Raw genomic sequence first — 27,573 nt, forward strand, 5'->3', positions numbered from 1 at the left:
TAAATGATAAATGGGAGACTATAGATGCCACATCAAATATTCATGCTGCATTGTGTGCATTATTATGCCGTTACTGTTCAGGAAACCATTAATAATAAAGTGAATGGAGATGTAAAAGTTGCTGACATGCCCAGCAAGCCATTTATAATGAAATGTATAATCCTTACCATAAAGTAAATACATTGGCCAGGGCTTGTTGATGAAATGGAAACACACTGAATTATTTGTAAGGTATTTATATATTAATGTATATTATCCATATCATGTCATACAAATGCTATTAATATATTATATAATATGTATTATTAATTATTTTTACCTAATTTATAGGCAGCTCTTAAAAAGTGTTACCTTGTATCTTCTGCGGTTTTGTCAGCTGAACAAGAGCGTAGCGGGTGAGTTATTTTTTTGTGATGTGGGTGCTGGGGGGTGATTGCATAAATTAACGGTCATTGAGCTTTCCTTAGCCGTGGCTTAAGCCGTCTGGGGCAGATCCAAAACTGATGGGTAACTTGACGAGAGGCCAAAAATAAGCGCCAACTCTTACTGCTGTAGGGGAAGCAGCCCAAATTTGTACGTAATGGGATCGCTGCGCGATTCCCTTTTCTTTGCTCTCTTCCTAGGCCGCGGGAGCGTCTCCCTCCTGCCTCCTTCCGGGCTTTCTGCGGCCTGTGGTGCCGCCGAGCTGCTCCCGCCGGGGCGCCCCGTCCCCCCGTGGCTCCTGCCCGTCAGCCTTCCTCGCCCGCCGGCCTCCGGACAGCTGCCGTTTCCTCCCTCGGGACGCGGCCGCGTGGGCCTGTGACCCACGCGCGTGACCAGAAGCCCTTTTTATTTGCGTTTGAGGTTTTTGTTTGGGTTTGGTTTTTTTTCCACGCTAAGGCAACCTCCGTCGATAGGAAGGGGTGCAGAGGAGCTCCACCACCAGCCCCCCAAGTTGCGTGACATGGTGTTTTCACTCGCCCCGCAGCAACGCTCGGAGCAGAGCGTGCTGTTGCCTCGCCGGGCCCGGAGGGGGGAGCCGGGCCCGCGGACTGTGCGGGCAGCGTGGCGGACGGCGCGGAAAACAAGCTTCGCTTCGGAGATAACAGAAAACATATCTCAACCCCGCCGCCGCCCTGCGAAGGGCGCCGAGGTGCGGGGCCGCCGGCGGGGCTGGGCGGGCCCGAGGGGGGCGGTGGCGGCCGCCGCCTCCGCCCGCCCCTCCGCCCGCCTCCTCCTCCTCCTCCTCCTCCTCCTCCTCCTCCTCCTGGCCGCCGTCGCGCCGGGCCGGCCCGCTCCGCCGCACGCCGGGCAGCCGCTCGCCTCAGCTCGGCTCGGTCGCCGCCGCCGCGGGGCTCTGCGCGGCCCCGCCGAGCCGCCCCGGGCGCGGGCCCCGCCGCCACCTGCCCCTGCCCCTGCCGGGGGGTCCGCGCCATGGCGGCCATCCAGAACCTGCAGCTGTGGTGCAAGCAGCAGTGCGAGGGCTACCGCGATGTCAGCATCACCAACATGACCACCTCCTTCCGCGACGGCCTCGCCTTCTGCGCCATCCTGCACCGCCACCGCCCCGACCTCATGTGAGTACCCGCCGCCTGCCCGGCCCCCCGCTCGGGCTACGGGCCGGGCCGCGGTCGGCGAGGCCAACGGTCCCCGCTTGGCCGAGGCCGGGCGCCCTCCGCTCGCAGCGTCCGCCGAGGCCGAGGGTCCCCACTCGCACCGGCTGGCGAGGCCGAGCAGCCTCCCTGTGCTGCGGGCAGCAAGGCCGCCGGCCCTCGTTTCGCCGCGCTTGGCGAGGCCGAGGGCCCTCGCCGCCCTCAGGTGTGCAGCAGCGAGGGAAGGGGACTGGTCCCGAGTCCTGCCGAGAGGATGCTGCGGTCAGGCAGCGCTCGTGTCAGAGGGGAGCTTTGCTAGCTTGCGAAGCAGGAAGCCTCCAAGGTAATCTTCTTTTTCCCCATTTACAGGCTATCCTTCGCCCCCCTTCTGTTTTTTAAGGAGTTGTGGAAGGCTGCGGCCAAAGGATAAACGTTTAAAGTATGTCCTTGCTTTTGCAAAGCAAGCTCAGGCAGCAGTTGGGAAACGTTTCCTTCTTTGCTGTTTGTGTTTGCTTAGGCTCGGCTTTTGTTGCGGAGCCAAACGGCAGTTCTGTCAGTTTTTAGTTAAGGAATAGATGCTATTTAAACAAAATGCAATAGGAGTGCAGGGAGTTTCCAGGCAGGCTGCTCTGCTAAGTATCTAATAGGAGCTGTTCAGGAGAAAGCTTACGTCTTCCCCGCAGCCCACTCGCTCTTCCATGGGAACAGGGAAAGTGTCCTCTTTTCAGAGGAGCTCTTTGTGAAGGCAGGAGCGTGGTGGCTGCTGGATTCCTACAAACTGGTGTTTTCGCATTCGGAGCCTGGTCTGTGGGAGGCAAAGTGCCTTGCATTCCTTGCTGGCCTCTTTGCTCTTGTCCTATAGACTTTGACCTGCCTCTACCCAAATTTAAAATCTGGATAGGTGTAATGCCAAAGGAAGATATAAATTCTGTTTCCTCGGTTTTTCGCCTGGCCGTTTTCACTTGAAGACGGGGGCGGGGGAATGGGGGGGTTGAAGAGGGAGATCAGTGCAGGGAAGCAGTGCAAAGACTTCCCTACAGTATTGATTTAAGCATTAGATGTCTTCCAGTCAGACGTGGTTGACTAGCAGAGGACAAGGTTGTGTTTTCTGTATTGCAGTTTTCCTCCTGCTCCTTGAATTCTGCCTTTTTTTTCCCTTGGGTTCTCAGGACAGCCTGTCACAGGGAGTTATGTATGGAGATCTCTGTTGCAGGTGTCCCTTCTTGTGGGAACCCAAGAAGGAGACATCCTTTTGCTCTCTTCTCCGTTGTTTTGAAACTTGCAAGAGGCAAGGGCTAGCTTGAACAGTAGGAGACTAGGCAGGAACTTTAGGCGCACTTTCTGTGTTATCTCCTCCTTGCCAATGCTTGGGCAGTCACCATGGTGTTGTTATGTATGGCTTCCTGACGTGTTTTCATTTCCACGTGACTCCAAATGTTTCTTTTCCTTCCTTTGATTCATAGTCTATAAGATATGAAATACTAGGGCAAAAATGTTGATGTGACTGGGAGGTGCTCCTAGAAGGACTGCAGCCACTTCCTGGCCAACTGTGCAGTCAGCCCATCTGGGGACATGGATGTAAACAGGGGCTTAGTGACTTGAGAGCTGGAATAATCCTGCTGCACAAATTAGTAAGTTGTTTATAATCCTTAAATTGTGCACCAGGAGCTGTGGATAGATTTATCTTAAATAAATGCCTCTGTACTCAAGAGGGAAAATGTTCCTAGTGACATCGGTCCTTTCCCGTTGAATTGAAAAAAATTCTGCCTGACTTTATTCAGGACCTTATAGAAGCTCTTTCTGATATAGAGCAGCTCGGTGAAGATGACGTAAAGGTTAAAGTAACAGAGTCTTTTATGTGTAACCTCCTTCATCAATGACAGTAGTGTAAATGCAGTAAAGCACCAGGTGTATATCCTTGGATGGTCAAAGTCCTGCTGGAAGGAAGTCACATATTGAAGTGGTTGGTGGACAAGGCTGCAGGGTGTCACGTGTACCTTGGCTCCTGGGGCTGGATACTTGTGCAAATTCTCTGTGAATCTTCAAAAGCCGCTCTGAGTTTACGGCACAGGAGCCACTAGCAGGGAAGCGTGGCTGGGTGTGCATGTGGCTGCGCCTCTGACTTCCCTGGGGACTTGAAATGCTTTATCCTGAGCTCCAGAAGCTTGCTTCTAGCAAAGATCCTAGTTGGATGTTAAAAGCATCATACTGAAAGTAAAGCTAGAATAGGATAACTGGTGTTTGGAGAGCTCGGTGTGTTTGGAGCAGCCCTTATATGTAAATCACTTACAGAACGCAATTCAGTCACGGCATCAGAGTTTTGCAATAATGTGTTTTCTGTCTTGGTTTGTGTAAACGACATTCTTGGGCTGAGGACTGAACAGTACGGAGAGGGGATTTCTTGTTCGAGGAGGCTGGAGACATTCACAAGAAAATTTCAGGCAATTCAAAACAAGTTAATAATGTGCTTCTCTTGCGGGGTTGAGAATACATGGGTCAGAGTATAGACTGGCATATATCTCTTCCCCCTTCCTGTTTTCCTGCCAGAAAACACGTGGAGAATATGATAGCTTCTTTCAAACTTGGGTTATGTCAGTCTGTATGTTATCGGTGAATAGGGCAGGCTGTGTGAAATCAGAAATGCACTTCCCACGCACTTCCCACTCACCCGAGAATTCGCAGACAGACTGGGCTCTGTTGGAGTAGAAACACGCAACTGAATTGCCATGGAAATTCACTTCTCTTTCATCCCAGCTGAAGAGTATTTCATACCCAGCCCCAGACAGGTGCGCATGCTGCATCAGGCAGGTCTCAGTCCGTTTGCTGGGCTGATTACAGAGCACTGAAGTTCCTCTCGTCAGAGGAATATGGAACTTCTTAGCTGTATGAAGTGGGACTCTGAAACGTGGGCTCTGTTTTGTGGCTGCTGTGTGTGATGGTGTTGGCTGTGCGAGCTCTGACCAGAGGTTTTAGTGGTCTGAGTGTGATAAGTGAATTAGAAGAAGTAGAGGAGCCATGGTCTCCTGCTCACTCGGTCTGAAATAAATGCCAGATGTTGAGGAAAGGTTTTGATTAAGCTCCTTGTCTTCATCCTGGATCTTGCTCTTTCCCGGCTCGTTAACTGGTATTTAACTCAGCGTTCTGGGAATTGCCTGGTTGTGAAATCCCCCTTGGCGGCTGTGTGCTCAGGCGCGTTTGGTGGCTGGAGCCGAGCAGCTGCCTCCAGCGATGTTGTTTCCTGGGTCATTGTCAGCTCAGCCAGGGAGGAGGAGGCCACGAGCCTCCAAAAAAGACAGAAAGGGGGACGAGCACCAGGTGACCCAGCCACTGCTGACCCTAGGCTTGGGGTGCTTGCCTCGGCTGTGCTGAAGGCAGGTTGCCCACGGTCTCCGTCTCCTCAGCAAAGGGCTGGAGCGAAGCAGAGCTGCTACCTGCTTGGCTTCCTCCAGGTTGTGTTTCCTACGACAGGCGTAGGTAAGGGGAGGATGGTTCTGGAATAAGGGAGACTCATCCTTTCATAGTCACCCCCAGCAGCATGTCAGCCCTCCAGTGAGATCAGAGAAGCTGTGAAGCAGGGGTCACTGAGAGGAAGAAGAGAGCAAGGGGGGCATCTTCCACTTAGGATTCCCAGCCCTGTCACCTCTCTCCAGGTTGTTGTACCTTCGGTAAGCAAGCTGCTGAAAGGTCCTGTTCTCAGAAGAGCAGACGGGATTGAACCCTCAGTTCAAGGACTGCGTGCAGACAAAGGATGCTTTTCTGTTTTTCAGTCATCCTTCTGACAGCAGATATCTTACAAAAATGGTATGGAGGTGCCTAGAGGCAGTGAGGTTCTGCGGGACCTGCTTTGCCTACGCTAGCCTCTGGGCCATTTTCTGTTCAGTCTGCTCCAAGGTAGCATTTCCCACAGAGTTAGTGCTTGCAGCAGCAGCAGAAGTCCCTCCCAGGGAAGCATGCGCGCTTGGGAAGGACTGTGGCATGCTATGCAAACTCTGGGTCTGTGCAGCCAGAGCAGGGGTGGGTCACAGAGATTTCTGGGCATGGGAATTGCTCAGCCACTCTTTTACTAGAGAAGAACTTTGGGAGCTAAAAACTTCTTTTCCTGCACTATTGAACTCCATTCTGATTTGTTTCCAACACTGGAGGCCCTCTCTTGGGTCAGATTTATGTTTCTCACCTCTTCCAATTAATTCAGTTGCCCATGTTTTCTCAGTGGAAAACTCCTGCTTCTCCATTTGTATTAACTTTTCTTTCTTAGGATTACATTGCAGAGAGTATTTGATATTCCAGGATAGGAGATGCGCTGGCAAGATCAATTTCCTAAAGAAGTATTTTTATGTAAGCTGATCACCTGACTAGCTAGGGACGGAGTGATGCTGGGAGGGCAGGAGGCTCTTTAAACGACCAAGTAACCTGGCTGTTTGCACCCTCCTTTAGGGGCAGGAGGAGATTTCAAACAGTCACCGTCAGAGTTTTAGGCTTTTAGGTCTCTGTTCCATGCCACACAGCTGTGAAGCTGAATACATGCTACTGTAGCAAACGGCATTCAGTAGTGCAAGAGTGAAAGGCACGGATGGAGAGTAAATAGGTAGGTTCAGTATTATTTGAGAGTCTGGCACCGATTGCTTTCACGCTTACCCTGCTTCTGCGTTTAGATGTGTCGTTGCAAAGCAAAGGAAAGCCTGGGCTTGTCGTGACGTTGGACACCTCTCCGGCGCTCAGCCCAGTTTCGCTGCGCTCGCATGTGACTCCTGCTTTCCTCAGCACTGTGTTGTGTTCACCTGAATAAGGAAGCTGGATTTTCCCTTTGCTCTTTCAGGTGTTTTACTGTGTTCAAGACCTCTGTGCTATGGAGAGGTGCAGAATTTGGAGCAGAATAGGGAGCGGGGCAGAGAGCTGCAAACAGCTCCTTGAATTAGCTCTTAAAATAAAAAAGCTAATTTTCTTGCCTTGCACAAAACAGGATGATTATATCCATTGTTTCACTGGAGCTTTTTGACTTTGTGATTATTTTCATTGCTGTTTTTAATCTATTGTCTCAGGGAAGGGAAATCTCCAGGCAGGAGCCTTGCTTGAAGAAAACCTCAGCAAGTCCTTTCAATTTTGCACGGGAAAAAGTACATGATTTAGAGTTGGGATGTGCCTTGTCTTTACATGCTTCTCAGGAGTTTGACCTTTGTGCCTCCTCCCTCGCTTCCTGTTCACTCTCTCCTTATGCAGCATAGCAATGCCTGCATCCAGATGTGGAAAACAGAGAAGGTGGCACAGCCCGTGGCATGATGGGGGGACCTGTATTAAGGGGCCTCTCTTCTTTATAATGTAAAGTGCTGCTTTCTGTACGGAGTAGATAAAGAACCCAGCTTGCTCCTTACTGTTACAAGTCATGGAAAAAGTTCCCCCGCTACAGTACGGATCATGTGTTTGTCTCATGAATAGATCACTTTGAGTCAGCTTTACCCTGGATTTTTACCCCGTTATCCTTCCCCCTTCAGAGCTGAGGGACTAGCTGACAAGGGTAAATCTGGATTTGTTATAAAAACATTGCTTTCAAAAACAAAAGCTGGTAACATACAATTTTCCTAATTCTTAATGGGAATTTCCACTGTAAGATATAAGCCTTCTGTTCCAGAGTTTCTGGCCTCAAATTTTAGCAGTGTGCCAGCAAATGCAGGGACTGTAGAGTGAAACTGGGTTATCAGAAGGAGCTGACCCTGCCTGTTTGCCTGGGTAGAAGGAAGCAGTGTTGGGGAAGAGGGCTGCCAGCCAGTGGTTGGTTTTATAATACCAGTTTAGCAAGCGATGGTCAGTCTAAAACAGATCAGATGGTGAATGTTTCCTAAGCAAAGGACACTCCTTGCTCTGGGTGAGGGCAGGCTGAGGGCACCTACAGGTAGAGAAAGCACACTGTTTCGGGGCTCTACCTCCAATGGCAGAAACTCACTCTCCCCCTATGCTTTCTTGTCTGTCCTTCCAGGTCCCAGTTTCTGAGTTCCCCGGATAGCACAGTGCAGAGAGAGAAGTGGCATCTGTGTTGAATCAGAGAGGGGGGGAGCAAATCTGGGGAGGAGAGAGATAAGTGGAAAGGGGAAGAGAGAGGTGATGTCTGGGGACAGCAGAAAGGAAGAAGGATTGTTGACTTTGTAAACAGTAATTGATTCTTTGTTTTCGGTTATTGGTTATGATTACAAGCCAAAGGTAACAGTGCTAGGGAAAGGAGAATTAGATTTTTACAGGCAATTTTGATGTTATCAGCTGCTACTGCGACTGTATAGGGAAAGGTATTTCTCATGCGGATTCTTGGTACAAGTTTTGTGGAGCTACAGCAGAGGGGGGAACAGGATTTGAAACCGAAACTTGGACCTGCAGCTTCTGAGATTAGAGGATATGGGTGCATCAGAAAAATCTGTGATACTTGTGAAGTCTCGTTTACCCACACCTTCTCTGAGCTTTGAGATCTCTCTCTGTGAAGGCACCTTTGAAAAAGGGAGAAGGGCATGGATATGACTCTCTGGAAGGTACTTTTGGGGAGAGAGAGCGTTGCAAATCTGACCGACAGGCATCATTTAATTCTTTTGGGATGGGAGCAGAGCAAGGATTTTGTAAAAACATGAGTTAAAAGTTGCTCCTTGCTGTCACTGCAGAACTCCTGAATGTGCATGGGATATTTTGACATCAGCCTGTCCTGTCCGCGGGAGGCTGTGGAAGTCAGCCCTGCAAGGGTAGATGTGCCACAAATGTGCTGTGATGCCTGTTGGCAGGAGGCTGTGCCTGCTGGGTCTCTTGCACGTTCCTGTCCTAGGAGGTGCAGCAGGTCTATCTATGGCTGTCTGGAGGCTCAGATGGGATCTACTGTACTGTTCTGTTTGCAGCTTCTCTGAAAAAGCAGGGTGGAAGGAGGTGTTTTCTTAGCCATTGAGACTCAGAGAGGTTCATGAAGCTGGAAATGAAGCAGCCTGCTCTGTATTAGCAACCTGATTTCCCCCCCCCCCTCCTTTTCTCTATTTCAGAAACTTCAACTCCCTTAGTAAAGAAAACGTGTACGAGAACAACAAGTTGGTAAGTGAATTTATTGTTTTACCTTTGGTCTACTATATGACCTGGCACCTTCCTTACATGGTTTAGCAAAAGAAACCCTGCAAATGCAGTGTGCTAAGCGTACTATGTTCAAATCATTTCACTTACTCTGCATGCATCCAACTTTTTGACTTGAGTGGTAATGACCACGCTTGCTGGCTGCCTAAAGCACCCTTAGGCTGCTCGCACTTCTTTGCTGGCCATATGGTGATGTATGTGTATGGCTTTAGTGTGTCCGGTTTCCTTTGGGACCACTGTGTCACTTTCTCCTTTTGTACAGATCTGATCACTCTGCCAACTCTTGCCTAACAGAGAGAGCCCTTATTCCCATTACTCCTCACCTCTTTGATGAGTCTGTATAGTACAGCACAATCTGCGAATGAAAGATGCTTTTGAAGTCCTGTCTGATCTTGAAATGGTCATAGACTTTTTTTGAAAGGAGACAAGGAGGAACCTGGGATGTTTTGAAGGGATACCAGGGCCAGGCTGGTGCTTTAGAGGAGGGATGTGTTGCTTCTCCCTCTGCTGCTGTGATTTTGAGCTGTGCTCAGTGCCTTTGTCAGTTGTAGCTAGAATTGAGCAGGAGGATCAGTATTCTCATAACCGCAGTCTGGCCAGGCCTCAGTGGTGGGGATGGCAGAAGAGCTACGATAGGCGAGGATCTGGAGAAATGATTTTGAAGGAAGCGCTGTCAACAGGATAGGGAAAAGGGAACCGGCTCCAAGCAGTGAGTGTGGTCTCTCCCTTGTCTGGCTGGAGGCAGCAGCAGAAACTGAGGCAAAAATGCTGGAGGTCAGGATGCAGGCACAAACATGTTGAGCACATGCCGCTTTTGAGTGATAGAGCAGGAGCTGGGAGGTAGCTGGTGTGGGAGAGGAAGCGTAGAGAGTCTATCCCCACTTCCGATCACTCCCAGTTGCTGGGAATGAATGCTTCTGGAAGGTGGAGAGGTCTTAAAACTATGCGCTCCCTGGACTCATCGCTCCAGGATGGGATTTGAGTTTCTCTTATTCTGTCCACAAAGGAACTAGAAGTTGGACAGGCCAGCCCCCTCCCTGCGCTGGATTCAAGCATGGGCTGAGTGCTTCCAAGGAAGGATTTTTTTCCTCCCACTTTCCCTCACAAAGACAGAGGCAGCAGATCAAAATGCTGTTCTTCCCTTGGCATTGTTCCACACAGCTTCATGGCTGCTTGGCAGGAGCCTGGGATGTGAGCAAACCACCACAGCTTGTTCCTATCTGAACTGGAGGAGTAACATCCTCTGATACAGTGAACTGTCTGAGGTGGTCCTTGCTTCCAGGAGAGCTAAGCGCAGTGGTCCGGGGCCTCCTTTCCCTTTTGGCCCTGGCATTGTTCACACTGTCTGCAACAGGTCCTGTGTAGTTTCCCCCCTCTCCCGAACTGGGGCTGCAGCACGTGAGCAGTTATTCAGACTCTCTAGGGTTCAGCCCTGCGTGTTCCTCTCTCCTAAGTGAGATTCAGCCTGAGGTTTTTGTCTGCACGAGCTTTGGTATTTGCCAGGGGTCAGGGCCTTTCCACCATAGACTGTCACCCTGGCCAGAGGGCTGTGAAGCCCTGTGTGTTTCTCCTTCCCTGAGCCTGGCTGGGACTGTCTCTTCCGTGGGTGACTTTGCTTTTCTCTGGGAAATGAGCCGTACAAGCCACCTTCACTGCTTTTATTAATGAAAAGCTTCTCTGAGTCTACCATTAAAACAGTTGCTTCCCTCCCTTGTGTCAGCCTGTGCTTCCCTCCCTCCTTTTCCTGCATTTCTTAGTTTGTCCTTTATTTTGTACACTTTCTCTTCTATTCTTTATGTGCTGTAGGATGATTTGTCCGTATTGCTCTGTCACTGCTGGTATCCTTGCTGGCTTGGCTCTGGTTTGAGTGGAGTGATACCTCCATCTCCCTGTGATACTGGGTTTGTGGTCTGGCCTTCCCTCCTTGAGCTGCTCTCTATCATAGGCTTTTTCCCTTTGACCATCCTTGGGATGTGAACGGGTCTGATTTCTCCCAGAGCTGTTTGTCTGCTGTTGTTCAGACCCTCCTTGATGCCTCACTACTCATAACTTCTTTTCAGGAGCTGTATTACTCAACTTAAAAAAATTTTTGTCAAAGCTGTGACTTGCCATATAAGGTCTTTTGCTGAGGAAGAATGTGTCGCTCTTCAAATGCCAAAAATAATAATAACAAAAAACAATCTGTGGGTGGCTTTTTTGCTAAAAGTTTTTTAAAAAAACATAAATATTAAAAAGGTTTATAGAAGCCTTGGTTCTAGTTTGTTCAGTGCCGGTGGATAGTAGCGGCGGCCTGGCATCAGAGAACTGTTTCTGACCTGCTAGATGGCCTTGAGCATATTGCTTTGCTTCTTCCGTACCTTCCTTTGCAAAATGGAAGCAGTGGCACTTACCTCCATTGTGACTGATGAAAATTGTGATGCAGAAGTAAGGTTTTGTTTCTTTAAAGGCCAACCTTCACAGCGGGGTAGAGAAGTGGGACAACTGGCCCATGCTAGGTGGTAGTTCCATTAGATCTCCGAGCAAGAGCAGTTCCCAGGAACACGAGGCAGCTGTAGGCAGCAGCAATACTAAGTCCTAATGCTACCGTTTCCACTGCTTACCTAGTTATGGCCAAACCAGGTGTGTTCATAGAGCACCTTCTCTTTGGTCTAGCCATCCCCTTGTGCTCTTTCTGCGCCTGTTGTGGTCCGGTATAGTCTGACCAGTGGCACTGTATGGCAGGAGGTGGCATGGCCTGTGTTCCCGCTAGACTGCACACTGGGAATGCGGGCAAGAAAATCTCACTGGTCAGACCAGTCATGCAGCCATTGCAATGGGGAACGCTCCAAGGAATATATTAACTACTTGGTTACAAACAGGCAAGTGCCAGGCTGGGCTGGCAGCCGGGATGACGCAGCCAGAGGTAATTGGCTGAAAGCATGCTTGGTGTCTGTTCAGTTACGTTCTTACTGGGATACCCCATGGAAAAAAATTGTAATTATCTTGCTGAAAAACAGTGGCTGTTTGTTTCTCTTAAGCGGGGATAGCTGGCTTGTACACCAGCCCTGCTGTATGTCTGTGCCAGAGGTCAGATGCGGACTGTTTTAATGTGTTCAAATCTTCCTTTAACCCTTTCACTGTGGGTTTCTGTGGCAGCACACCTGCACGTGCTGTTTTCCTTTGCTGTATTGGCATTTCAAAGGGGGTGCTCCAAAGGGAAAGGAAAGGGATTTGTTACTATAAGTCAGGAAGGAAGAAGGCTGGAAAAAGTCCTTAGCACAAGCCCTGCAGTGAGTTGAACAAGGGCAAAGTTGTTTTAGGGAACTTGCACTTTTTTTGTCCACTAGTAAAGGCTCTTGTTCAAAGGCAAAATAAAATACCCTTTTCCTTCTTTATCTGACTTTACTCCTGCAGTTTCAAAGCAGAGGGCATCACAAAGAGGAACCCTTGCCCCAAAAACATATGTTAGATGGTGCAGAAATGGATAACCTTGAAGGGAGTTGGCATCAGGAATTTTTCTGTATTATTCCTCTCTTCCTACTCTCTAGTCTGGCAGAAATAAATCCCTCTTGCAGCCTGAGATTTCCCCCTTTTCAAATGGGGAAGAGCAGGCAGTAGGCAGGAACCATTAACATTTGCACAGTGCTTGGAGAGAGAAAGCTGCATGCAAACACCTACCTCTGCACTGTTAATTGGGGAGCACTCCAGGTTGGGCTGGAAGCCTGAAAGCGAGCCTGCCAGTATGGACTGACGCATCTCCTTCGGTTAGGCCTCGCTCTCCATCTCTGCAGCTGTGCATATCCAGATAGAGGCAGACTCGAGGAAGGGCAGGGGAAGCCCAGGTGAGTTCCTGTGCAGTGAGTTACAACCAGCTTGCCAGGCCAGATTTTTGGCTCCCTGCCTGAATTTCTCAGTGCTGTGGCTGGAAGCCATGACTCTGTTAGTTCCCGTAACAGCCATACGATGCAGGAGTTAAACTGGTGCAGCTGTTCCCCAGTAGAGCTGTCATTTGAGCGGGTCTGTTTGCATTGGAGTTTGGTACTTTGGATGAGGAGCGGCTCTGCCTGGGCTGGATTAGACCCCTTTTTCTTTTCTTCCTTCCTTAGGCATTTCGAGTGGCAGAGGAAGAGCTGGGGATCCCAGCCTTGCTGGATGCAGAGGATATGGTTGCTCTGAGGGTACCAGACAGGCTGAGTATCCTCACCTACGTTTCCCAGTATTATAACTATTTCCATGGGCGGTCGCCTAGTAAGTATTGTTTTTCCTCGGAGGGATGGGCGGGACTGGGACTTAATTCTGTGCTTTTCCTTGCCTCCTTACAAGCGTGGAGAATCAAAGCAGTTTGCATAGAGACCTTTTGGAACCAACTGGGGATCTCATCTCTTTACACCCTGGCCTGACAATAGCATCAGTGCTTTTGGAAGGGCACAGTGCTGTCCCTTGCTTTTAGTGCCTTGAAATTTAAAATTCAAACTAAAATTTCTTAAAATACAATCTAAAATTCCAAGAGGAGCACTGAAGGTTCCCCTCTGCTCTTCCCATCTATAATTTCCTTTCTCAAACAGCTCCAGCCCTGTTCTCATCCTTGCCACACTGGGAATCTGGTGAGAGCATGGAGTCTAGGGCAGCTGGAGCTTATCTGTGAGGCTAGCTGCACTGATGTAACAGCATCCATGGTATGGCTTGTACAGCAGATCAGCCCTGGTGTAAGGAAGTAGAAGAAAATGATCCCCTTTACTGACATAATGGTCATAGCAATTCTTTCAAACATAAAACAGGCCACAAGGCTGCCAAGGCATTGTGTTCGTGTACTGCAGAGTTTATGTGGGCTCACAGGAGCATTGTTATAGACTTGGTTTATATTTGGCTTTAAGCTCATACAAAATGAAATAATACGATAAACCAATTTCACAAGTTCCAATTTCACAAGTTCCTCCAGAGGAAACTTTAGAAAGTGGGACATGAATGACTTAACTGGTTAAGGTGAATCTAGATGGAGAATACAGATTCATATCAAAAATGTCCTAAATCTTGGAAAGGAAGCACAATTCACTCTGAAAGCTGCCTTTAATATCTTAAACTCTTCCCCCTCCTCCACCTCTTCACACATTTGAGCATGCTCTCTCTTCCCCTCCCCAGCCTCTTCCCTCCCCCATCTTCATTTTTTTATTTCTTGTTTTAATTCCATGCTGACTGAACTAAAGCAAACTCCACCACGTTCATGCCGTGTGGTGGGATCTGGGTCAGTTTAGGGTCTTTACCCCCTCCCCCCCACTTCTCTCCTGTCACGTTATCAAGAACTGCACATTTTTATACTCTCTAGTGTCCCACAAAACACTTTGGTTGCATTCCTGTTGCCGGGGTGAGTGTGTATGTCTGAAAATGAGCCCAGCCAGAAATGTGCCCTCTGACACTGAGCAGACTCCAAGTACCATAGTCCTGCCCTCCAAGTGGACTCTAGCAGGACCATGAAACAAGCAGAATGCAGAAGACCAGAGAGGGAGAGTGGCTGATATTTTACTGAGGTCATGCATTTGCAGAAGAGTAGAGCTGAAGCCACCCATCTTTGTGCTGCGCTTTGGGAATTTGATAAATGGAACGAGTGGGAAGTGAGAGCACAGTCTGAGTCTAAACAGTTTGCAGGGTCAAGTGTCACCAGTCCGCTGGTCCCTGTGGTGAAAGAGCCCTGGCTGTTTATTTGGATAGCAAGTTTTCTTGAGAGAAGACGGCTGGGAACTGAGTTGCCTCTCTGCTCCTTGCACCCTGCCCAGACTCACTCTGTATTTATGGAGAAGGGTATAATCTCTTTTCAGGCGGATGGTCATTTTGTTGGTTGTTCTTAGAAGTGAAGCAGTGGCTCAAATAACTGCTGAGTTCCCACAAGGAGTGCAGAGGCGTCTCATTCAGGATAAGAAGGGGCACAAAAATAGCATCCCTGTGAACTGTCTGGGGTCCTGCCTGTCACAATCGTGCATGAAGTCTTATTTTCCAGGGAAGTCTCCTCCTGCACTTCCCAGGGAACGGGGCCCTCATTCCCAGCTGTTGCTTGAAGTGTGATGGGGATTCCCTTTTCTCTCTTCCCAGCTTTTTGTGACTTTAGAGGGATTCGTTCATCTAAAAAAAAAAAAAAAAAAAAATTAGGCATTTTCAGTCCTTCTGTGCGGAGTCCTGTTGGTTTCTACATCAGCACCACCACGGTACCACCAAGTGTCTGTATTATAATTGCCTGTTTTTCGTGATCTTTTCTGCTTCTTGACAAGCCTGTTTGCTCTGTGAGGATCCCTGCTGGGAGGGGGGCTGGGCAACCATGTCAGTGAAGGTTCAGGGTCTGTAGGAAGTCTGGAGCAGAGCATCTTGAAGCAAACCCTTTTTTACTTCAGTTCCTTAGCTGTGATATGTAACAGCAGTGCCTGTCTCAGTGGTGCTCAAATCCAGCCAGGCTGTTGGCCAGATATGTACTGAAGGTCTTGTCCATACCATTGAGGCCTGATGTTTTGTATTTTTCCACTGTTTTGTTCCCCCCACCATGAGATTTTCCCCAAGAAGAAAAAAATCAGCAGTTTCAGCTGTCAGCTGCTTCCAGCATATGTTGGTACAACTCACCGGTCACCTCCCACCCCTCACTCCACTACAGAACTGCTTGTGAAGGAAGCCTGTATGCTTTGTACGTTACCCATCGAGGCACCTCAATCTTCTTGTAAAGTAAATGACTCCTAAGCCCGTGAGTTTGCCTTACGTTCCCTTAAAATCCACCCTTTGTCCTTTCTTCCAGTTGGAGGCATGGCTGGAATCAAGCGTCCATCCTCCGAACCCCGGGATGAGCCTCTTGGGAAGAAAGCCATTTCAGAGCCTGTTAAGCCAGTCCCTCCAAAACTGCCTCCTGCCCACCCACCAGCCAGGGCTAAGCCAAAAGAAACATCTCCAGTTGCCGTGGTAAGAAATGGGGTGTAAGGCATTCTTTATGTCTTAAATCTTTGCAATGAGCTGGGGAGTAGTATGCTAGTTCAAGGCCTCCTAGTGGTGAGGACCCAGTCTCTGAAGTTTCTGCTCCCTGGTTATAGGATTTAATCCAGAGGTCTGGTTACTGTTGGTTAACATGCAATTTCAGGTGGGAGTCGCTGGAAAACCACCAGCCAGTTGGCATCTATCTAGTATGGTTGTTTTAGGACATGGCTGTGTTGTTCCTAGTCAGTAGATCTTGGGGATAGAGGGTTTTATTTAACAGAACATATTATTTTTGCTGGAAAACATTGATTAAGTTTGTGGAAACAGTTTCAAGGAAGAGTAGAGATGAAAACAAGATGGAAGAAGGGAAGCTCCTCTCACCAGTGGAAAGACCTTTCCCAACTGGTTCAAATGGACACCTCTGAGCCTCAGTTTCCCTGCACGCAGACAAAGTGCCCTGGCTCTCTGGCTTTGTGGGAGAGAGTCTCCCTTGGTCTGTCCTGCCAAGAGCTGTTGCATATATACTCATAGGTAGCTGGAACAAGGGTTTGCATATCACTTCTGTATCTTGCCAACTCCTTGAATGCTCAGCTACCTGGGAGGTTCATAGCTGTGTGCTCGGTCCCACAGGGTGCTGCCTGCTCACCTACTGCTTCTCCCCACAGAAAGGGATCCTGGCAGAAAGTGGAAATATCTGCAGCAGCAGCTGTGCTATATGTGGAAACCATGTCCACCTGGTGCAGCGCCACTTGGTCGATGGGAAGCTCTATCATAGGAACTGCTTCAGGTACAGCTCTTCAAAGCGGGAACAGAGGCCTGTGTGGTTTCAAGGAGGTAGGCTGATTGTGTCCTGGACAGCTGGAAAGTTCTTCAGAGGCATTGGAGGTACATGTGGTGCTGGGAACGTTTGTCAGAGCGAAGGCAGCCTGGACCTTGTCTTGGCCCATGTTTAGGGGAAGGTCTTTGCACAGGTCTGTCTTCATCTATACTTCAGGCCGTGCTGTTAGCAATTTCTATGTTGGTGGCTGGAGAACATGCATACATGGGATGCTGGCTGCCAGAGTGGTACCTTCAGCCTCCCCATGCTGGCAGTGGAAATGTCCCTGCACGCTCCCAGTACTCTAGAGGATGTTTTCTGAGACTTTCCTATTCACAGGTGCAAGCAGTGTTGGAATGTGCTTCTGTCTGGGGGCTACAAAGCCGGGCCTGAGCCAGGTACTTTCATCTGTACCAGTCATCAGCAGCCAGACAATGTCTGGAACTCCGGACTCCGGACTGGGAGCAAACCTGAGAGCACCCCAACTCTTACCCCTGCTGGGGCAGTCCAGAAACCAGCAGAACTCAAGCAGCTGCAACAGGTGTTGAAGAAACCAAGCCAGGAAGGCCATTCTAGTTCAACCAAGTCATCTGTTTCATCTTCTGGAAGTTCTGACTTCAAAAGTGTAAATATGCCACGGTCCTCTGCAACTGTAAATAAGTCAGATCACCATGAAAGTACCTCACCAGGGCCTCTTTGGACAACCTCCACAACAAAAACACAGCAAGCTCGAGAAAAGTTTTTTTGGTCGTTGGAGTCCCCCAGCAATAAAACCCCTGACACCAAAAAACAAGTCATTTCTTCCCATGGCTGTGATAGAACTGCCTTTGCCAGAACCACTCCTGAGGTCAGTCCAGTGAATGCTGAGAAGGATCAGGCACGTAACCGTATTATGCAGGCTTTGGCTGGGTCAGACACTTCTCCAAACAGGCCAGGAGGACTCAATTCCACTGGCTCCCCAGCATCCAGTAGGACGCTTACCAGTAGGTAAGTCCTGTTTCACTTCCCTCTTTGTTCCCAAGGTGACCCTTAGGATAATTTGGAGAAGTCTCTCTGTCTTTCTTCCTTTCTCCCTGACTACTTTTGTGGGTGCAATTTAAATACATGTAGAGAGGCTCATGCAAGTCTTTAGAAGAGAGGCCAAAAAAAGGTCTGTCCTTTCAAAAAGATGTGCTAAATTTGTCTTTTTTGCAGTGGCAAGTCTTCTCCCACCAGTTCTCGATGGCAGAGTCCAGCTCCAAAAACACAGCCCAACAAAATAGGGCACACAGCACTGAAACAGGAGAAGGTCACAGAGCCTCTGCCCAAGAGCCAGGCTGCCAGCAAACCTGTTGACCCTGCGCACAAACCAGAGTCTAAAGTCTCCAAAGGTGAGGATAACAGGTTCACATGTGGCTCTGTATGGATGCAGTATGCCAGCTTTATGTCCTTCTCCTGGGCTAGTGCAATGAATGTATCAATGACTCCTGTACTTTCTATCTGTACCACTGCACAAGGGTTTTCTGAGTTCTCGGGCTCAGCACAGCTCTGTCAGTCCCTGTGCAATTGTTTTGTCCAGCATGGAGAGTTTTTATTCTCTGAGGTTCTCTAGGTATTTGAAGTTGTACTAGCTGCCATCAAGTGTTGGGACTGTGATGGATTTCAGAGGCTTAGGCAGACATAGGAGACCTTCCCAGAACTTCAGGGTGATGGTTGTTGATAGGGCTCCCGTAACCTCCCTGTTTGTTTTGGTCTGACTTACACCATGGTGACTAAAAGTGGGCTGAGGGATGCCATTCTGGGGGTACACTATGTCTCAAACACTTCCTGATTGCCTGGTTCTTTGGGCCAGGAACACTATCTATGTGGTGTTTGTTGTGAGCTTGTGTTTTCTTTTTTCCTGTCATTTCGGCTCCAAGATCTGAGCTGTTTGTGATGTTGTCAAACACATCTGTCTGTTCATCTCCACTGTGGTTGTGTTTCCTGTATCTGTGTAGGATTTAAAACATTCGAGTTGAAAGGGGCAAAATGCCACCAGGGTTACTTACTGTCTATTGCCCAGGAATCTGTCCGTCTTAAGCTTGTTGATCTGGTAGTGGTTTGCTACAGTAACATCACAGTATCTAGCCCAGTGCATGGCTTATGTCCCCTTCCCAAGATCCCCCTGAGATACAAATCTGACTTGTATCTTTCTATCAGATCTGATATTATCCTGCTGTGTTCCTTCCTTTAGGAAGGATGAACGTTCCTGAAGACAAGTCTGAGAGCCCAGCTGACTGGAGATCTCGGCTGAAGCCTGTGGCCAACAAGTGAGTGTCTTGGGGCCAGCAGGTCTCCAGGAGAAGTAAATGGAGATATCTATGTCTGCAACTGTGTGTGTTGCTGCAGGCCTGTATGTGTGCAGGAAATGAGCTGTTGTGTTTTAATCTTTCTATTTTTAAATATTTGATGGAAAAGACAAAGGCTTTGGTTTCTGGGGAAGGGAATATGCTTCAGGCTGGTGGTCCCTGATTAGGAGAGAGTGACTGTTCTTTTTTCTGGGTGGAGGTCCCAGCTCTGGATGCCTGGAGCTCCTATTGTGGACTAGTCTGCCAGAGAGATGATTTTCTGCCTTTGTGTTTCCTCTTTGCAGAGATCTAGGTGGCTTTAAGAAACCTCCTGACAACTCTCAGATGGGAACAGAGAGCCCAGCGTGGAAGGAGATAAAGCCAAGTCCATCTGTTGTCCCATCAGGAAAGCAAGACTCTGGTAGGAAGGATATAAGCTTTGCTTTGTTTTGCTAGACAGACAAGGCACAGGCATTAGTGCAAGGTTAAAGAATATGCGGGTGGAACTTGCTCCTTGCTTTGAGGTGTTCTTGATCTCTGCATCTGCTTTGGCTCTGCAGTGCCTTTATTTGGAGAGCCAGTCCTCACTGAGGAGAGGGACTCGGTCTTCATAGACTGTCCCCTCTTCTGTGAGACAGTGGACAAGATTTTGCTTATGCTGTCTTGGCATAACAGCCAACCTTGCTGGCATAACCTTGTGTAAAGGTGGGAAATCTTTGTCGTTGTCTCCAACCTTTCATTCTTCTCCTCTACCCTTCTCTCACTCTTGCGTTGTGATTGGTGGTTTCTCTCTGTTTTGTTTGGGCTTGTACCCCTCACTGCAGTCAAAAGAGGAGAGTTAGGACTAGGAATGAGGGTGGCTAGTGGTGAGGGTCAAAGACTCTGCGAGATGAAGGGGTTTTTTTGTGAGATAAGGGTTGAAACTCCTTACCCAGGACCTATCTGTGCTTCTGAATCTAGCTTCATCTGGTGGGTTTGTGAAGAAGAAGCTGCTTCCCAGCTCAGATCTTGTCAGGAGCTGTCAGAATTCGAGAAAAGGTTGGGAAGACTGTGGAGGTTCTTTCAAGAAGGAGGAAGAAGGGGACCAGTTGAAACAAAGCACTTACACATGTAAGGACATTTCTATCTCCTTAAAGCCGTTCTCTCTTCTGAACTATCAGGGGATCAGTGCTCATTGTGGGAGACCGTCATCCCAGTTCTCTGTGGCTAAGCTTGTAGCTGTTGTCATGGGGGGAAAGAATCTGTGTCATTAACCCTTAGTAACCAAGTTGGGCAAAGCAGGAACCAGCCAGGGAATTCAATGGGTAAACTTATTCCAGGAAGGGAAGGGAAGAATTTAAAATGGGGATTTGTCAAGGTTGCTCCCCTGTTATTCTTTGACTCAAAGCTATGCAGAGGAGCATCTCCTAATTTGGGGGACTGGGATCTAGTTGAGGACTCTGTTCCTCCTCAGTTGAGTGGCTTTGGGAAATGAAGGGAATGCAGAGAACTGCCAGCAGAGACTCTGCTGGTGGGACCCTCTGTAGAAGCAGCCGAAGCTGCTGCTGCTGCTTGGACGTTCAAAGAAGTTCTGACCAGTTTTGACCAGATCTGCCCTTACTCTTAAACCAGTTTTTTTTGTCCTTCTGTCAGTTCAGCCTCAGCCTCAGCTTTGCTGTGTACCTCTTCTCCTTGCCCAGTTATCTTGCTCCTTCCCTCCTACCTAGCCCACTGCAAAGCAAATGAAATGTCATGGAACTAACCTGATGTGTGCTGCTGTCTTGTTTGCTCAGCTTGTTTGTTTTCCCCCTTCCCCACCCCATCTGGCTCTGTGTTACCTATTTGGCCTAGAAGCTCCTCACAGCAGGGCTCAGCCCTGACTCTGATGTTTGTGTTGGAGCAAGCAGGATGGGCCCCCAATATTGGGTAGTCTCATCCTTTACTGTTACTGTTTCTTGCACTGCTCTTAACCTTCACCTCTGACAGTTGATAAGCTTTCCAACTCCAGTCACCTTGTCTATTTTAAGTTTAGTGTGCCTCTGCTGCCATTATTTTCCCCAAACTTTCCATCCTGTTTTTCCTTAGACTTAATCCTGTGTGTATTTCATGGGGCTGTGGATGGTGACCATTTCTGCAGATTATTAGTTTTCTCTGGCACAGCTAGTGTTTTCTGTTGAGAAAAGGGACTCCAGGGTTCTCTTGCCACCTGTCCTGTTTCGAGTTTGCAGGCAACCAGCCAACCCATCCTGTGTCTGTTGAGGCAGAACCTGAGAGTTAGAGTGTAATGCTGGTCGGGAGAGTGAAGTTTTACTAGCTGTTCCCCTCCAGCCACCTCATTCTTCTCATGATCAGTGATGAAGCTTTCTGCTGTGGTTGGAAAGATGCAGAGATCACCCAGAAGGAGCCTGGACATGCAGGGCTGAGCTAGGAGAGGGATGTGTTGCTCATTCAGCAGCAGGCTGCCTGTGGCAGGCCAGTACCCTGTGAGAGGAACCTTTAAGAGAAGTGTGAGTCATGGGCAACACAGGGGTAGCAAGCCACCTATGCCCAGAGGGGAGAGTAACCTGGAGACCAGCAATGCAGAGACAACATCGCTGACTGCCACATCCAGCACCCAGCATCTCCTCCTTTTGCACTTATACTAGAAAACTATTACAGCAAGGACTGGGCAATTTAAGAGCTATTCTTGAGCTCTCCGATGAATTTCTCATCAGCCACACTCAGCATGGTTGCCAAAGACTCTTGAGAGGCTCCCCAGTCTGTTTCTCCTGTCTTTCTCCTTCTCATATGTGTGCTGAGCCTGCACCACTCCTGCCTTTCTTACAGCCTGCTCTTTTGATATTAGAGGCTTCCCTTCTTATCACATCATCCATGTATGGCTGTGTTCTCTCTCTGTGGTAATTATCCAGCCCAGCCCCTTGGGTATCCAAATACCTCACACTCTTCTGTAGTTATCCTTGCAGCACAGTTGGGCAGAGGAAGCTGAGGCACAGTGGAACCAACACACATTGCTTAAGGTTTGATTTTAATAGGTGTCCAGGGCCTAAATAACGCTGTGTAGCTGGGCCTATGGGACTTCTCACCTAGGAAGTGTTTTGTGGAAGGAATTGGACCTTGATTTCCTGAGGCTCATGTTAAGATCCCCTAGACCATCTTTGTTTCATAAGTATGTAGTGATGCCTCTTTGTACATGAAGGGCATTTTTAAGTGTAACATGATGTTTCCTGTGGTAATAACACAATATTTCTGTTCAGCTTTTTGGCAGCTTAATAAGGGGTGGATTTTGCCATGACAGATATCTTTGAGGTTTATCAAGTTAGCGAATGAACGCTAAAGTTGGTATTCCCACCAAGATGGTGCTTGTAAAACAAGCTCCCAGATTGCGTGAGGATTAGGTGACTGCCTATGCCCTGAGGAGGCAAGCGGAATCCTGTGGTCTAAGAGCATCTGAGTGTCCAGCAGCAAGGAGTAAATCAGGTCTGTGCTGTCTCCTGCCGACAAATTTCTCGCCTCAGTCGAGGCTTGCCGATGTGTGCGTGTTGTCAGTGCCCTCTGCTGGGTGCAGGGACCTGTTCTGCTCCCAGGTGTTGTAGGCAGTGTCCTACAGCACAATGTTACTGAAAGTTTGTTGTGGGGTTTCTTTTTTTTTTTTTTTTTTTCCCCTTCTAGTTAAGCCCTCTGCTCCGAAAAGCATCCAGAGCCCTGAAGCAGTGTCCCCAACCAAGGTATGGCTGGAAACCATGTATAAAGGGCACAGGCCAGGGGTGCTGATGATCTTGCTGGAGTGATTGCACTGGAGAGATGGATGCTAGCCCTTTTTCCGCATCGATATATCTCAGGTCATTTTATTTGGAGGGTTTATTTAAATTCCGGGAAAGGGGTGAAAGGCAGAGACAAGATGGAGAGACTGCAGATTCTTTCCCATGCAAGGGGACAACAGAGGCTGTAAAAAGCTGGAATATAACAGTAATGAGACAGTTTGCTGCAATAAGACACTGCCAAATTTCAAATAACAAATTTCTGGCAGACACAGTCCCTCCCAGCAAAAGAGCAGGAATGTCTGTGGATTGACTATGTGCCATGGTCAAGTTACAGGCCCTGTTTGTGAAAAATAAGGAGTTGGTAGATGTTATTACCTCCAGCGAGCATATAATAGCTTTGTAACATTCCAGTGTGATCACTGCTCTGTTGTGAACAACCAGCTCTGCATCTCTGCTGACTCAGCCCTTCCAGGACATGGCTCTGCAGTCGACTGCTTTTGTCACGTCCCATCTCTGTTGGAGCTGTGCCCTCAGTGGGCAGTCTGAGGAGAGCAAGCTGTATTTGTTCTCAACTTTATTTTTCTAGCTGCACCCAGACTATCTCCCTGAGGAGGAAATCCAGGAGAAGGTGCGTGACATCGAGAAGCAGCTGGATGAGCTGGAATTGAAAGGAGTGGATCTGGAGAAGCAGCTGCGTGGCTGTGAAGGAGGTAAATGAGCCCAGAGGGCCAGCTCTGCTACAGTGGGAAGGTGTGAGACTTATGTCCTATCCCAGCGCATTCTAGACTCCTTTTCTAGGAGCTCATGCTATATGTGGAAAACCAAGTTTCCAAAAGTACCCGAGATAGCAAGATAAAACCCTGGGAACTTTGAAACAACTCTTGTTGTTTCCTTACCTATTGTTTCAGCAAGGTTGTGTTGTGTTTATTTGGCTGAGGATCGGTAAGTTTTGGGAGCAGAAAGCTGCTGTTGGTCTGGCTTTTGGATTCCAAACCATATTGGCTGTCACAGCTGGCTCTGATTTCACAGGGCTTAGTGAGTTCATTCAGAGTGGCAGAGTTGAGCTGGGCATGTGGAAGATGAATGGGATGCCCTGCCATAGAGTATCACTGGGTAGCTTCATTGCATCTGCTGGGGAAGATGTGCATCCCTTCCCTAGTAACGCACTAATATTCCCTAGGTGTGCCAAAGATGACCTGTTTTCAGTTGAGTTTGCCTGTGGCTCGTACAAGTTATCCTATGCCGTTCTTCAAGTATTTGTGTGTTTGTGTGAGGGGGAACTGAACTAATACAGCTCCTAGAGGTGTCTTGGCTTTTGTCTCCTTTGCAGATGAGTCTGAGGATGCCCTCATGGTGGATTGGTTCAAACTGATCCATGAGAAACAGCTGCTGCTCAGACAGGAATCGGAACTGATGTACAGGTGAGTGCCAGATACTCATCCATCTATCTGTGCACCTACACGCGCGAGCAGTAAGCCGTAAAGGAGAGGAAGTGGGGCAGTCGAAAAAAATAATGTGCTAGTTGGTAGGATGAGGGGGTGTTGAGGAAGTCTGTGGGAGACCTGCCAGCATCCTGAGGCATTAGCTGATGGGGCTTTGCCACCTTGGATGGACGGAAGAGCCCCCAGGGTCTGTGATGAGCCTATGGGGAGGAAAACATTACAAATGTGGTGGAAGATGATCCTCCCTGCCCCACCAGCCCCTGCCTAGGTGGTGGGCCCTGCAGAGGGGAGGCTTCAACATAATATGAGAACGGTCCAGCCGTAGGGCATGGAGAGGCAGCAACACATACTTCTGTGGTCTCTTTCAGGATGAAGCAGCAGAAGCTGGAGGAGAAGCAGTGGAGCATTGAGACAGAGCTGCGGCACCTCATGAGCAGGCCAGGTGAGGACCAGCTGCACTGAGAGAGTCCTGCTGGCCCCTGGCTATGCAGAGTCCTCACTTTGTGCATCAGCCCCAGGATGTCCTTGAGGTCTGAATGACACTATTTGCCTGATGGGGATTGCAGGGTTCAGAGGAGGGATCTCTCCTGATTGAACTGGCAGGTGCAGCCCCCCATTACACCTCACCCACCCATGTTTTCTGAGGGGGTGTAAGATGTGGCCCTGGGTGTGGGGTTAATCGAATTTGGGCCTGTGAGAGGGATATGTTGGAACATGGCGGGTGGCAGGAGAACATTTGGCCTGAGCTGCAGTGAGGAAGTGCCCCCTGTAACTGAGAGATGGGCTTCCCTTTTCTTGTGCAGAGGAACTGAAGACACCCAGGCAGAAGGAGCGAGAGAAGGAGCTGCTAGAGTCATACCTTAACACAGTCAATGATCGGAACAATATTGTGGAGTGTCTGGATGAGGACAGACTCAGGTGAGGGTCCTCAGGTGGTGGGGGATGAGCCAACACCAGGGACAGTTTGTATTGTGCTCTCTCCTCTCCCCAGACTATAGAGGTGGATGTATGACTGGAATTCAGAACTCTGCTCCATGAGGGGTGGGTGGTGACTTGTCAGCCAGCCACCTTATTTTAAATGCTTCTGCCATTGCTTCCCTGGCAGCTGTTAGAAACATGGGTCAGGACCGCAGCCACATTCAGTGCTCTTTCAAGGTAATGCTGCTCTGAGGACAAGGCCTGTGAAAGTGGGTGAGGCGTAGGGAAGGGAGGAACAGGCTGGAGATGGAGCACTGGGGAGGACAGAGGTGGCACGGGAACCCCAGGAGGACTGTGGGATCACGAGGATATGAGTTTGTTCATCTGCTGCAGCAAGCGAAAGTAATAGGCCTTAGACATAGTCCTGAGGGTTGGATCTTCCCCAAGTTCAAAAGAAGGCTGCTGCGTCAAGCTGATGGCTTTGTGGCTCGTGTTGTTGAGAGCAGCCTCCGTTTCTCGCCCTCAGGACACTGACTCTACCTTAAGGATTCTAGGAATGCCCAGGCTTTTGGCTCTGGCCTTGCCCAGGCCCCAGGAGATAGCGGTGTGTTTGTCCGTGACTGCAATGCAAACACTTATCCAGCACTTATCCAGCTACTGGTCTCAACCTTATTCATCTCTTAGGGTGTGGTGTTGCCTTACAACATGGTCAACTCAGGTGAATCATATGCTAGCTGGGACTAGCGTGGTGTTGAACTGCTATGATCTGGAAACCCCCACGTAGGCCCTTGTTTTTTTTAAAGGAGACCAGGTGCAATTTGCTAGTGTCTAGGACTCCTCCAACTGTCTTCCCCCTGCATTCTTGGGGTGCACTGGGGGGGGTCACTCACTTCTGGAGGGATGGCAGAGTAGCCTCTGGCCTTCACATGTTGAAGTGTCTCCTGCTCTATCATGAAAGAGAGCAAACAGTTTTCTAACGCTATCCTCTTTCACTACAGAGAGCAAGAGGAGGACCAGATGTTGGCAGACATGATTCAGAGGTTGGGTAAGGGCCATTTCTACAGTTATGGAGCAGCACTTGGCTGCACTGAGGCCGTGGGTCTCAACCTGCTCTGCATCTGCTCCCTCTCCTGCAGATGGACCTCGTGACAGCCAGGAGCCAGACAAGAAGAAGAACAAGTTCCGCTTGTCCAAAATATGGAAGCAGAAAAATAAGAGCTAAGCTCAGGAGTGATGTTCCCTTGTCCAGTGCCTCAGAGAGGGCTGTTAAAGGGATGTTCTTTCCTCACTGCTGCTTTCCTGAAGTCATGCAGAACTGTGATCAGGCTGCTCTTCCCTCTGACATGGAGACTGCAGGTTTGCAGACCAAAGGGGCCGTGTAAGTCCCCTCTGTCCCTGATGTGGGATCCGAGTGCATTATTTCTGGACAATGAACTTCTAAGACCTCTTCTTCCTCACATCTAGCTCAGAGCTGTCTTCAGCCTCTTTGGCAGCTCAGGAGGGCAGAGCTGAACTCGCCTGTCCACCACTCAGGGGTCGTAACAGTCCTGAATACAGGAGTATGACACTGTGTGTCATCCCACAATGCCACACTCCTGCCAGATATGGCTGTGTCAATGACCATGGGTTGATCCACAAAGGGGCAGTTCTCCCTCCCTCCCTGCAGGTGCCATGGCTTTTTAGCTGGGTTCAGAGATGCAGAGAGAGGTGCTATGGGGCATGAGGCATCGAGGACATCCCTCTTATTGCATCACTGCAAACTGGAGTTGCAGGCCCCACAGCTAAGGGAGGCAGTGAGCAGAACCACCTCCTTTTCTCTGGGGTGGGTTGTCCTAGACCCAAAATGGTTTCGACAGGAGTGCTCCATTTTTAGACCTCCTTTTGGGAGTAGCTGTAGGCTGCATCTGCTCAGTTGCAGTTTCTCAGGACTGTGAGGAATTGCTCACCACTTTGTTCCCTCTATGGGAGAGGTTTGTAATTTCCTTATTTCCCTGATGACCACACGGTGAAGTAGGGTTTTCATTGCCTGTGGCCTGTTACGCCACACAAGTCATCTTTTAACAACCAGGTGCTAACCGGGAGCAGAAGGGAATAGTCGGGTTTGCCTCAGCCCCACGTTTGTGTATGGGGACAGACATTCATCTCCCAAGGCTCCATTCCTGGGCAGCCAGCGCCCTCAAGAGGTGCTGTGGTTCAGTCTGATGGGACCAGGACAGTAAGAGCAGCACAGGGCAGGTACTGGCTGCAGGCAGTGAGGCTCTCCCCTCTTCCCTCTACGTACCCTGCAGTAGGACACCTGCCCTACGTGGCCAGCATCCTCTCTTCCCAGTCGAGCTGGGGAGCAGCAATGGAAACTGGGAGAGATCAGAATTATTTGTTATCCTTCTAGCTCTGGTAAGTGTGGACTCCCCTTTGCGTCCTTCCTCCGAATCAGGGAACCTTGTGGTTTCTCCAGGTCCTGTTCTCCCGAGGGGCTGGGGATTTTGCAGGGAGGTTTGCTGCCCACTGTGCCCGGTGGTGAAGCGGAGGCGATGCGTCCCTCACCCACGAGGTGGCAGTGGGACTCTCTGTCCAAGGCAACCCGCCCTGGGCACGGCAGGGGTGTGCTCAGTGAGGCACCAAGTGCCCGAGGAGTCTCCTGGTACCTACAGTGTGTGCTCCTTGTGTACATGTAGTGGGGCACCCTGTACCTGCACATGCTGATGTCTAATAAAGAATTGGTGGAGCAAATCTCAAGAGTCTAGCCAGCATGAGTTTGGGTGTGGG

The 27,573-nt window shown here is 49.3% G+C and overlaps 1 protein-coding gene across 1 annotated transcript; it reads left to right on the forward strand.

The window, feature by feature from the left end:
* Positions 1-1,289: 1,289 nt before the first annotated feature.
* On the forward strand, positions 1,290-27,537 carry MICALL2 (MICAL like 2). Its single transcript, XM_068908537.1, has 17 exons — positions 1,290-1,556; positions 8,576-8,624; positions 12,746-12,887; positions 15,412-15,572; positions 16,250-16,371; positions 16,741-17,388; positions 17,596-17,771; positions 18,614-18,689; positions 19,013-19,128; positions 19,668-19,817; positions 22,356-22,411; positions 23,034-23,157; positions 23,778-23,868; positions 24,258-24,331; positions 24,693-24,807; positions 25,806-25,852; positions 25,944-27,537. The coding sequence occupies exons 1-17, from the start codon at positions 1,414-1,416 to the stop codon at positions 26,027-26,029; spliced, it is 2,376 nt and encodes a 791-aa protein (XP_068764638.1). The 5' UTR covers positions 1,290-1,413; the 3' UTR covers positions 26,030-27,537.
* The last annotated feature ends 36 nt before the right edge of the window (positions 27,538-27,573 follow it).

The sequence above is a fragment of the Struthio camelus genome, chromosome 15 (genome assembly GCF_040807025.1).
Source record: "Struthio camelus isolate bStrCam1 chromosome 15, bStrCam1.hap1, whole genome shotgun sequence".
In the NCBI taxonomy this organism is placed as follows: Eukaryota; Metazoa; Chordata; class Aves; order Struthioniformes; family Struthionidae; genus Struthio; species Struthio camelus.

Bases quoted from the DNA above. Each gene is read 5' to 3' on its own strand.
- MICALL2 (XM_068908537.1), top strand. From the start codon at position 1,414: ATGGCGGCCATCCAGAACCTGCAGCTGTGGTGCAAGCAGCAGTGCGAG. The intron at 17,772-18,613 runs GTGAGGATAACA...TCCTTCCTTTAG, and splicing joins AGAGTCTAAAGTCTCCAAAG to GAAGGATGAACGTTCCTGAA. The intron at 25,853-25,943 runs GTAAGGGCCATT...CCTCTCCTGCAG, and splicing joins AGACATGATTCAGAGGTTGG to ATGGACCTCGTGACAGCCAG.